At 44.5% G+C, this 11,592-nt stretch overlaps 2 protein-coding genes across 2 annotated transcripts; both read left to right on the top strand.

Annotated features, from left to right (window-relative positions):
* Positions 1-558: 558 nt before the first annotated feature.
* On the top strand, positions 559-1,654 carry LOC100838280 (fasciclin-like arabinogalactan protein 11). Its single transcript, XM_003566461.4, has one exon. It carries the CDS (start codon positions 620-622, stop codon positions 1,433-1,435), a length of 816 nt encoding a protein of 271 aa, XP_003566509.2. The 5' UTR covers positions 559-619; the 3' UTR covers positions 1,436-1,654.
* Positions 1,655-4,472: 2,818 nt separating this feature from the next.
* LOC100829192 (PHD finger protein ALFIN-LIKE 1) lies at positions 4,473-10,476 on the top strand. Its single transcript, XM_003568810.4, has 5 exons — positions 4,473-4,706; positions 4,783-4,815; positions 4,941-5,163; positions 9,542-9,671; positions 9,740-10,476. Exons 1-5 carry the CDS (start codon positions 4,583-4,585, stop codon positions 10,010-10,012), a joined length of 783 nt encoding a protein of 260 aa, XP_003568858.1. The 5' UTR covers positions 4,473-4,582; the 3' UTR covers positions 10,013-10,476.
* The last annotated feature ends 1,116 nt before the right edge of the window (positions 10,477-11,592 follow it).

Here is an 11,592-nt window from a genome sequence, read left to right as displayed (position 1 = left end):
CATGGACTGAGGATGCATATGTTTATGTTTAAAATATGACCAAGATTTGAATAAAAGTAGGCAGCTTATGGATACACAATTCCTTAATTATAAAGGTTTTATTTTATTTTCAATATTTCATTCACTTTTTAAAAACCTTTAGATCAACATCACAAAGGGAGGAAAAAAAGGGAACAATACATGATCATCTCAAGTCTCAACCTCACCCTGTCTACCCCTAACTTATGGAATAACAGTTGGACTTTTAAACTGAAATTTCAGGCCTAGGATTATGAAGTTTAGGCAGTGTCAACAAAAAAGGGGGTGAAGTTTAGGTCGCTGGCATTTTCATAAATAGCAAAAGCTTAGTTATACCGGTCAGATCTCACAACAGATTAGACCCCAACCTGAACTGAAACCCCACTAGTTGCTGCTCCATGAAGCAACCAAGGTAATCCCAATCCCATCTGTTAATGTTCCATCCAGCTCTGCTTCCACCTCACTCGACAGCCTCTCCCTAATTAACCTCATCCCACTCCCACTAATTGCATCCCAATTGCATCACCGCTTATATATAGCACAGCAAAGCACGCCCTACTACCACACCACAAGCAGAAGCTAGCACAACAAGATCAGCACAATGGCAATGCAGACGCAAACACCATCCATGTCAACTCCCATGATCCTCCTCCTGGCGCTCCTCTGCCTCTCAGCGGCCGCCCGATCAGCCCACGCCCAAACACCCGCAGCGACCGCTCCGGCACCGGCAACGGCGGCGGCAACCCCGAAGACGATCAAGGCAGTCCTCACCAAAGCCGGCCAGTTCACCAAGTTCCTGCAGCTGCTCCAATCAACGCAGGAGGACTCGCAGATCGACAACCAGCTAAAAGGCAAGTCCTCCTCAGGCGGGCTCACAGTCTTCGCGCCGCCCGACAACGCCTTCTCGGCGCTCAAATCGGGCACCCTCAACGCGCTGTCGGACGCCCAGAAGACCTCCCTGGTGCAGTTCCACGTGGTGTCGCAGCTGATCCCCATGGCGCAGTTCGACACGGCCAGCAACCCGCTGCGCACGCAGGCCGGGGAGACCCGCCCCGGGAAGTACCCGCTCAACGTCACCGCCGATGGGCAGCAGGTGAATATCTCCACCGGGGTCGTGAACGCGAGTGTTTCGGGCACGGTTTATACTGGGGATCGGCTCGTGGTTTACCAGGTGGATAAGGTGCTGTTGCCGTGGGCGCTCTATGGGCCGGCCCTGCCGCCCGCGCCCGCGCCGTCGCCCGTGGAGAAGGAGAAGGAGAAGGGGAAGGTTGGGCCTAAGGCGGCGGCTGATGCGCCGGCCGCGGATGCGGCCACGGCGTCGGAGGCGGCGGTGCCGGCGCGGCCCGGGGGGGTGTGGGGGCAAGGTGGTGTCTTTGGGGTGGCTGTCGCCGTGGCGGCGGCGTGGTTTGTCGTGTGACGACCGGACTAGGTGTCAATGCCATGCAAGTGTTCCCCCTTTCTTTTCGTCGGCAGGTGCTCAATTCGTCTGAGTATTTTTTTTTTCTAAGTTTTCATTCGGTGTGGTGTTCTGTAACGTTGGTTGATTGCTGTGTTCTGTATGTATGTCTCTGTGTTTCAAGGTAGCAACAACATTGTTGAGTGCTTGTACATTAATTGAGGTGGTTTTGTTTTGCTCTGTTTTGTTGTTTTGTCTTTTAAGATGGAATTTTTTTTTTTTCGAGACGAGCTATACCACACATCCACAAGAATTGCAAGGTTCCAAGCAAGGCCTAGAGCAAACAATGTCCCAAAACTCACAATATGGCTCATTGCAAACATCTAAACCGAGACAACTGTTTGCAATAACATTTCAAACCGCTGTGAATCGATCAAAATACGTGTATGTTTGTAATTATAAAGCCAACGATCAAGCTTTTTCTAGCCATTGGGGTTGTTCTGTTCAGAAGCTCTGAATATGGCTCATGGTTGGGGCTTGTGGCACCTTGATCCATGTAGGAAACACAGTGTTCGAGACGAGCTATACCACACATCCACAAGAATTACAAGGTTCCAAGCAAGGCTTAAAGCAAACAATGTCCCAAAACCAATAATATGGCTCATTGCAAACAGCTAAACCAATACAACTGTTTGCAATAACATTTCATACCCTTGTGAATCGATCAAAATACGTGTAAATTTGCAATTATAAAGCCAACGGTCAAGCACGTTGGGGATGTTCTGTTCATAAGCTCTGAATATGGCTCATGGTTGGGGCTTGTGGCACCTTGATCCAGGAGACCAGGATGGATTTGCTTCCCTGCTATTGTGTGATTTCGTTAATGAAATCGGGGTTGATGCTGTTATGGGATAGTATGGAAAAGCTGCCTAGCTGATTTTTTTTCAACTGTAGTTTCCTTGCTGCTTAATTAAGACTGTTTTCTTGTATGCCTCGAACCTTTATACTGAACTCTGTTATTGTGTGATTTCGGTAATGAAATCGGGGTTGATGCTCCTTCATCTAAACAAGCTTTTCTACTCACTTGCTTTCGCACTACTGAGGTGCCGCAAAGGGCTTTGTTCCCCAAGACCTTTGTGTCGGCACTGTAGTTGTGGTTCGGCACTGCCAAGAGTGTGATTTATAAAGGGTCGGTACTGTCGAGATACTACTCACCGACACTGTTCACGTTGTCGGCACCATCGATAGGCACCACAGAGGTGGTCCTGATTGAATCTAGGGCTGGGAGGGGGGGGGGGTCACCGCTTGTCGAAGTTGCAGGATGTTATGTAGCAAAGGAGGGCCACTGTTGTGCCTTGTCAACAATGTGGATGAGAGCAATGAAAGAGGTGTCATTTTTTAGAAGACGAGACATATGCAAGGAGAGAAAGGATGCAACTCCGATAGAGTCAATGAGGCGAGGTTAGGGATGCGATGTCACCTTCATTTAAGCTTTCCAATCTACTCACATTTGTTAACTTGATGCTCGAGTAGAACCGTCACAAGGTTACCAATTTAAATGTGCAGGAGCATGTATGGCTTACACATTTACAATTTAATAGACTATACTTATTCTTTTGGGAATGTGGTATATGAATTTGATGGTATTTTGCAAGGCTTTAAATCACAATAAGATCCCAGCTAAGCTATTGAAAGCTATCGTTATCCATCACAGAAGATATTACTTGTCACATTTTAGGCCCCCTTCGATTCAAATGAATTACAAAGGATTTTTGGAGGATTCCAATCCTCAAGAATTTTTCCTACATGGATCATTTGATTCAAAGGATTGCAAACCATAGGATCTTTTTTTCCTTAGAATTCATTTGTACTAGGTTTTGTAGGAAAAATTCTGTCCACTCCAATCTCTTTGTAAGAATCCTACATTTTCATGTGCACAATCAAACATCATCTGATACCTGTAGTATCAAAGATGACATGACACTTTGACCTTGTATTTTTCATCTTCCCGCGTTTCGAAAATCCCGTGAATCAAAGAGGCCTTTAATATTAAATAGAAAATAACCAAATTTGTCCAATGAGTCATATGGTGCAAATGACCATAATCATAACATAAGTTCATCAAGTATATAATAACTATGAAAAAAATGTTTGTAGGAGTCTTAAAAAGCAAGAAAAGATGAGATCTTTTGACGGGTTTTCTGATAATTTAAACTTACAATGGTGTATTAATAGGTATCTAGCTGGAATATTAACAGTGGAGCTATGGCTTGCTATAATCTAAGGCAAATTGTGAAGCTGCTAATAAAAGCATTGCACTATAACGAAACGTTAAGCCGTCACTTAGGGACTTGGATTCATCCATTGCTATTCTTGGTATTCTGTTGAGAATGTTGCTTGTCACACTGGACGTTTTCGGGATAGGATTGCAGCCCGGCATTTTCTTTGTTTATTGATTGCAAATTTACACAAAGAAAATCAAAGTGTATTTCATGTTGAAGTCGAGATTTAGATGAGCTTTCCTTTTATCGATAGAGATATAAAGATAGCTAACCGTACTTGCTGCACAGGTAAATTGCCTCATGAGGTAAAACATAAACTTAATTTCATGAAACCTGCGAGATATAAACACGAGATTCATTTATTTTTAACCCTGATAAAAAATTGGAGCAGGCTTGCCAAATTTGTAAACAACTTTGGACTGCAATTTTAAACTAATTTCATTTCAGTGAAATCTGCAAGATATAAATACAAGATAACCCGGATAAAAATTTAGAGAAAAGGCTTGCCAAATTTGTACACAACTTTCTCTCAAAAAAAGTTTGTACAGTACACAACTTTGGGCTGCAATTTTAAGCTTTACGTATGTTTCTGTTCCAACTCGAACATAACTAGCGAGAGGTGAAGCCTCCGTAAAGAAAAAGAAAAAAGAAGCCGTCAAAAGAAGAAAAGAAAAGAAAATTACTAGAGGTTAACCACGGACCCCTTTTACGGAGATCCGAATATTTTCAGGGACCCAGGCGCAAGAGTGCAAAGTCTTCTTACACAACCGCCCCTCTTCCGCGTCACCACCCGTGTGCTCTTCACTCGCCGCCTGCCTCTCTCTCTCTCGCCCGCATCGCGATCAGCTCACCTCCTCCCCTCGTCTCGCCGGAGATCACAAGGAAGATGGACGCCTCCTACCGCCGAGCCGGCGCCGGAGGCGGCGGCGGCTCCGCCCCCCGCTCCGTAGAGGACATCTTCAAGGACTACCGCGCCCGCCGCTCCGCTATCCTCCGCGCCCTCACAACCGGTACGCTCCGCCCTCCCCCGCTCGCTGCCGTCAGCACCCCCTAAACCCCCCTAACCCTCCCCCCTTTCCTTCGCAGACGTCGAGGAGTTCTACGCGCAGTGCGATCCAGGTGAGGCCCTTTCCCTTTCCCCACGCGATCTCTCTCTCCCCCTCCCACCACTGTTTCGATTCGATTGGCTGCGTGCGAGCTGCCTCCCCTTCTCAGATCCTGCGGTGTGGTTTCGTCCCCGGCAGATAAGGAGAACCTGTGCCTGTACGGCTACGCCAACGAGGCGTGGGAGGTGGCGCTGCCGGCGGAGGAGGTACCCACGGAGCTGCCGGAGCCGGCGCTCGGGATCAACTTCGCGCGCGACGGGATGAAGCGCAGCGACTGGCTCGCGCTCGTCGCCGTCCATTCCGACTCGTGGCTCGTCTCCGTCGCCTTCTACTATGCGGCCCGGCTCACCCGCAACGACCGGTATGCTGATTATGAGCCCCCATTTTCTGTTCTGCCTTGTTCCTTTGGATTTGGATGGTGCTTGCCTTGCACTTGCAGTACTAGTGTCATGCACTCATGCTAAGACTCTAAATCTGGTCCGTTTAGGAAACTGTTGTTAGCTCATAGAGATAAGTTGTTACTTATTGGTCTAAATCGTGTGGGGATAGATATGCTCAAGGCTTCAAGGGCTTTCGTGGGAGATTTTTGTGATTTGAGGTTTGTTATCATAAGTTGTGTTTTATGTATTGTATTCTGTGCGTGTCAGTGGATAGTGTTTTGTGGAATTGTTTTGATTTAGTTTTTGGTTGTTAAGTACCATTGTGATGCTGAGTATGCGATTTAATGGAGAAAGCAATCTAGGACAGTCTATCATGTTGTATACTTGTATGCATGCTCCATCCAGTAATCAAAAGAATAGCTAAGTGGAGAAAAAAGCTGACACAATTTCAATTGTTTTTCTGTAATGTAATTGTGGTATGAAATTCCAAGCTTGCCTAATACCCACAGTGATTTGCAGTTGTTGTGCATAAGGCAGCAATGCCAAGGGTTATGCTTGATCACCTAATATGTGCAGTTTGTTCTGTGCCCACTGATCAGATGTAGGGTGACGTGGTATATAAGCTCAGAAAGTAATTTTTTTGAGGAATGAAATCAAATTCATGTTTTTCATCTGTGCCTCTATGGTTAGTATCATGTTAACTTTTGAAGATGCATGTAAATAATAACGCTTTCTAGTTAAGCTAATAACATTTTTTGACATGGTAACTTCTATCTTCTGCGGAGAAGAATAATCCTGTTTGCTCCTGTGGAACATTAAGTGTTGATTTTGATGTGATCTACTCCAGATATGCATATTTTCCAATGGAACCAAAGAGAATCAATCAGATGGTCAAAACAAGTTTTGGGGTTCTACCTTGTTTTTTCCCTGATGTTTTTGCTGAGTACATGTCATGAAACTTCAACTCGCTTCATACATACCATAAGCCTCACAAAATTCCATATTTAAGCATCTAGTTCACATAGCTACAGTTTAATAATCTTTCGTGTTGCAAATGCAGAACTCTAGATTTGAGGTTATGCTCCTGTTTACAACCATACTGACGAACCTAGTCCACTTGTTAGCTTCTTGGCCTTGCTCCTACCATAACAGTGGTTAGGGGTTGGATTGGATGAATAGGATGACAGGTGGGTTGGGTTCATCAGCATGGTTGGCTATAGTATAGTGTTTCAAACTTAACGCTGGAGCTATGTGATACAAAAAGGTCTTAAATTCTGTAACTAGTCCACTTGTTAGCTTCTTGGCCTTGCTCCTACCATAACAGAGGTTAGGCGTTGGATTGGATGAATAGGATGACAGGTGTGTTGGGTTCATCAGCATGGTCGGCTATAGTATAGTGTTTCAAACTTAACGCTGGAGCTATGTGATACAAAAAGGTCTTAAATTCTGTAACTATGCGAAATAGAGAAGTCAGGAGTTTTGCCATAGTTTGTATAAAATAGAATTTTAGAATTTTACTGTTGTCTCTTTATGGTTGTCTTCTCCATTCCTTTTGTGAGATTTAAAGAAATATAATCCTTGAAGAGACTTTGTACTAGCTAAGTTGGATCATTGACTGCAATTGTACACATAATGTCTATTAAAGAAATAGTCTGAAAAGCAAAGTATGATTCTATCCACCCCCCCACCTCTCTGTCCATTGTAAAAGGAACATGGATGTTGTGTGAATTTGTAAGTCCTACTACTCCTATTTACAAGCCGATGATATAATGTTCATTTTCTCTTAACAGCAATGTTGCAGATAAATTCGAACTCGTGAGGTATCTCTATATTTAGCTTGCTATGAATCTCTGCATTGCATAGGTTTCTTAGTAGAAACTTAGTTACGGAAATCTCAAAATCAGAGTGTCAACTTGTTGATTAAGGATGAAGCAGACTTGTGTCTTGGTTACTGTTCTTAGCGGGCAACTGTATGGGATTTATAAGGGGACAGTGGGTCACGCAGAAAGTTGTATGTTGACTACTTCACTACACTCTTTTCTAAATGTTTAATCTACTGAGAGAGAATTGCCATGGCACCACTATGAAGATCCTAAAATTCCAATATAGCACTCAAATAACTAGTCTTTCCAAAATACCACTACAAACTAATTTTTCATTCCAAAATACCACTAGAGACTAAAAGCCCCTAACTGACATATAAATGGACATATATACCCTTACCTGTTAACAATTTCAACAGCATTTAGACAGTGTACACAAGTTGCAACAAAACAATTAATGGCTTGAGAAGAAGAGGACATTGTTCATCAGCAAAGGGTCAAGCTCCCTCTGTGCTTTCTATGTATACATCCACAGTGACCATACAGTCAAACTCAATCCCTTATATGCTCTCTCGCAGCAGATTTTGATGATGATTGTGTGCATATTTGTTATCCACAATCTCTTGCTGCAAAAGCTGAAGCCTTGGAGCTTTGCTGCGTGGAGAAACAACTGACAAATTCACATGTACGATGGGAACATAATTTACATAAATCTCCAGCTAGCTAATGACAGTTAGCATATGTCTTCCCGAACCATGTTAAGCAAAGAACCAGCTAATGAGTTGGCAATGCTTCTGTCATTTTCTCTTTCCGACCTGGTGTGGTCAAACTAAAACAGTACTGGACAATCACACAAATAATACAAGGTGCGCTGCCAGCAGAATTAATCTGTGAAGACAGCGCGCCGGCCGTGCGGGAACTGCATGGGCGTTGACCAAGCAGGGGAAGGCACGGGCTCATGGAAAAGGAAGGGGAGCGGCAGGAAGGATCCAGCGTCAGCGCCGGCACTGCGGTAGGGTGGATGCATGGGCGCGCCACCATCGCTGGGAGGAGATGGGAGACGGGGGTAATTTCGGAATTTCAATATTACTGGCAACCACTTAACAGTTTAACTAATGGAATAGGATTGAGAACTCACGGTAGTGGTATTTTGGCATCTAAAACTGAATTGTAGTGGTATTTTGGAAAGAATGGTTATTTGAATGGTATTTTGGAACTTTATGTTCCTGGTAGTGGTACTATGGCTATTCTCTCTCGTTGTTTTAGTGCCTGTTACCATTAGGTTTTTCCTCAGTGTTAATTTGAGTGACCAGCAACTTCCCTCAAATTTTATTGAGTTGTTCATACCAACATTTTACTGATTTTTATTGTGTTGCCCATTTCCGTTGGTTGAAACTGATCTATTAATCTATATGGTTTGTCATCATATTTAAGCCTTGATCAGGAAATGAACTACATATAGATAACTAAGTTATTTACTTAGTTCTGGAGCAAACATTGAATAATCATCATCCCTCCCTAGTAAAATATTCGTCCGAACTTGGAATGTACTTTTTGTAAAATCAAATATAGTGTGGCATCAGACCCTTTGCAGCAACTTTTTCTGTTTCATGATAAATGCGTCACATGAATAAACTATGGATATTTGAAGACAATTTATATCCTTGGTATGTCCATATCTCATATGTTTGATGGATGGTGTACCATTATGGATTCATCAAGTAAGTACTTATAGAGTTGTATGGTAGTCTTTCCAATGGCCAGTAAGCCTGTAATAATTTAGCTATACTGTCAGGAGAAACTTGTGAGCCTGTAATTCTTCAATTTGCATCAGCATGCATAATAGTACTACTACCATTTATCGAAGGATACTGCAAAAGGAATCTTTTCTGGGTTTTAGGTGGAGTCTGATGTGTGAGAACTGGTTGGACATTTTGGTTTGGATCGAAGAATGAAAGAAATGATGAGATCAAACAAGCCACACCTGGCACAGTTAGGGTTGTAAATCAGTTAGACTAGGTTGGTTTGCTGTAGGGAGTGAGTCCTTTTAGTTTTGCCGCTTTGTCCTAAGAAATTCAAATCTGAATAAATGGCTGTTTTTCAAAGTTTCTTTTGACTTATAGTTTTGGATTTCTTGAGTTTCAGTTTAAGCTACTCCCTCCGTCCAACAAAAGATGTCTCAAGTTTGCCAAAATTTGGATGTATCTAGACATGACTTAGTGTATAGATGCATTCATATTTAGTCAAAGTTGAGACATCATTTGGTGGACGGAGGAAGTATAATAATTTCCATGATCCCATGGGTAGGAACCATAAACAGCCTTTGCTTAAGTGCTCCCTTTGGATTTTGTGTGGGGTACGGAGACTAGGACATTTGGGCAATCGGTTTGAGAAGATAGTGTGAATAACACCGTTAATTCAAATGCAAATTAATAGATTTGCTGCACTGCTCTATTAGAGCATTTACTTGTGTTGTAAGGAGTAAGAGCTCATAATATACCATGTTGCCTTATTGTTTTACTCTTTAACCCAACAGGAAGCGTTTATTTGGCATGATGAATGATTTCGCAACCATTTATGAAGTTGTCTCAGGTATGAGACAATCAAAGGACAGGGACAGATCCGGTGGTATTGACAACAGCAGTAGAAACAAGCTGCAAGTGAAGGTAACAGGAATTGTAGCTGGTTTTTACCTAGTCCCTTCTCTTATGTTCAATTTATTTCTTCTCCTCAGCATACAAGCGAGGCGGTGCCACCACTGCCGCCACCGCGTGTGGAAAATAATGTCAGGGAAGCCGATGAAGGCTACGATGAGGATGATGGTGACCACAGCGAAACCCTGTGTGGGACGTGCGGTGGGATATACAGCGCCGAGGAATTCTGGATCGGGTGCGACGTGTGCGAGAGGTGGTACCATGGCAAGTGTGTGAAGATAACCCCCGCGAAGGCAGAGAGCATAAAGCAGTACAAATGCCCAAGCTGCAGCTCGAAGAGACCTCGGCAGTAGAAGCTTGTCCTCTTCCTGTGAGGATGGTGGCACCTCCACCCTGGATGGGGGGCCTTGAAGCAGAAGCGGTCTTTAGACTCCTTGCGCAAGGCTAACTACCCGCCTTGCTATGTTTACTGTACCTTTCGTTTCAGGTTTACTTTACATATGGTGATGCAAATGCATGTGAGGAGAGATCACACACATTTTCATAGCCTTCTAACGCTTCCAAATCCTGAAGAGGAGTCGATCGAAGGTGTATGTTGCCGGGAAAGGGACAGTAGAATGACGAAAATATGTGTAACTTTGCATGTGAAGTTCACTTGCCAATAATCCGAGAGGTTTATTTATGCTGTATTATGTTAATGTATGTATTAGCCTGTTCAGTTGACATGTGAAACCTGTGGTGAAATAACATTGGTTATCCCGAGAAAACTGCAATAACTGTGGGCAGACTTCTATAATTATTCTTTTCTTTGCTGGATTATGAATTTTGCAGTTTTTTTTTTTACATTTTATAGAAAGAGAAAACGTACATCTGTAGTCCGGTTTCTATTGCTGTATGTTTCAGTCATATCTCACATGAGTGCACATCTATGAAAATACTGGAGGCAACACTAGTCTATCCTCCTTTGGCACAGAAGATTCATCCTTTCTTGAGCGTGGAGACGCCCTACCTGAGGTGCATGCGTGCATGTACTCCGAACCAAAAGGCACTTTGCTGGATAGATTAGAACTAGATGAAATAGCGCGTTTCGCTGCGCCTAGTGTTTTATCAACGATCTTCACGGAATAAACTTAATAGGATGATTTTCGTGAAATTTATACCAATATATTAAATTGGAGTTGGTGGAGATGGTACGGACGTTGCGGTACGTCACTTCACTGAAATTACGAATCTGTCACCGCTGTCCTCACGTGTCTTTTAATTCCGGCTCCCGCGGTCCTCAAGCGCAGAAAAAACACGTACCGTCCAAAACAAGAAAACAACAACAGAGCCTTCCTCGCTTCTCCTCTCCTACGAATCTCACCCCCACCTGATTCGGATCTCCCCAGCGCCGCCGCCGCTCTTGGTCGCCTCCACCCGCTCGTGCACGTCGGCGGTGTCCGTGTGCGGAAGGCGGCTGCGGACCCGCGGCTCCGTCGCGCGCCTCCACCGGCTCGTGTGTGCCGGTGGCTCCCCGCAGGACTTGAATGATGATGGAATGAACCTGAGGCCGGCATGGCAGTGGCCTCGCGCAAGGTAGCAAGGACCGCGTCGGCGCGAGCCATCGGTGGCCCTCCCGACGGGCAGTGCAGCACGGCAACCAGTGGCTGGACGCGATGTGTGGGCGGCGCGCGAGCACGGCGAATGGGCGGACAAGGCTGTGAGTGGGCGCACAGGCGTACCGGGCAGCAAGTGGGAGCAGGAAACACGCGGGAGCGAACGGGTAGCCACGCAATGTTCGGTGGCGGGATGAATCGGGACCGGGAGAGGAGTTTGCACTCATGGTGGATGGAGAGTATAGTTAGAAGGAGAGCGAGAGAAATTGGGAGAAGTGATTTGAGAAATAAAATAGAGAGTAGGAGTAATAGGAGAGCAAGAAGGCTGGTTTATACTG

Source organism: Brachypodium distachyon, chromosome 2, assembly GCF_000005505.3.
Source record: "Brachypodium distachyon strain Bd21 chromosome 2, Brachypodium_distachyon_v3.0, whole genome shotgun sequence".
NCBI lineage: Eukaryota > Viridiplantae > Streptophyta > Magnoliopsida > Poales > Poaceae > Brachypodium > Brachypodium distachyon.
The sequence above is the reverse complement of the archived record's forward strand: the minus strand, read 5'-3'. Positions and strand labels throughout refer to the sequence as shown.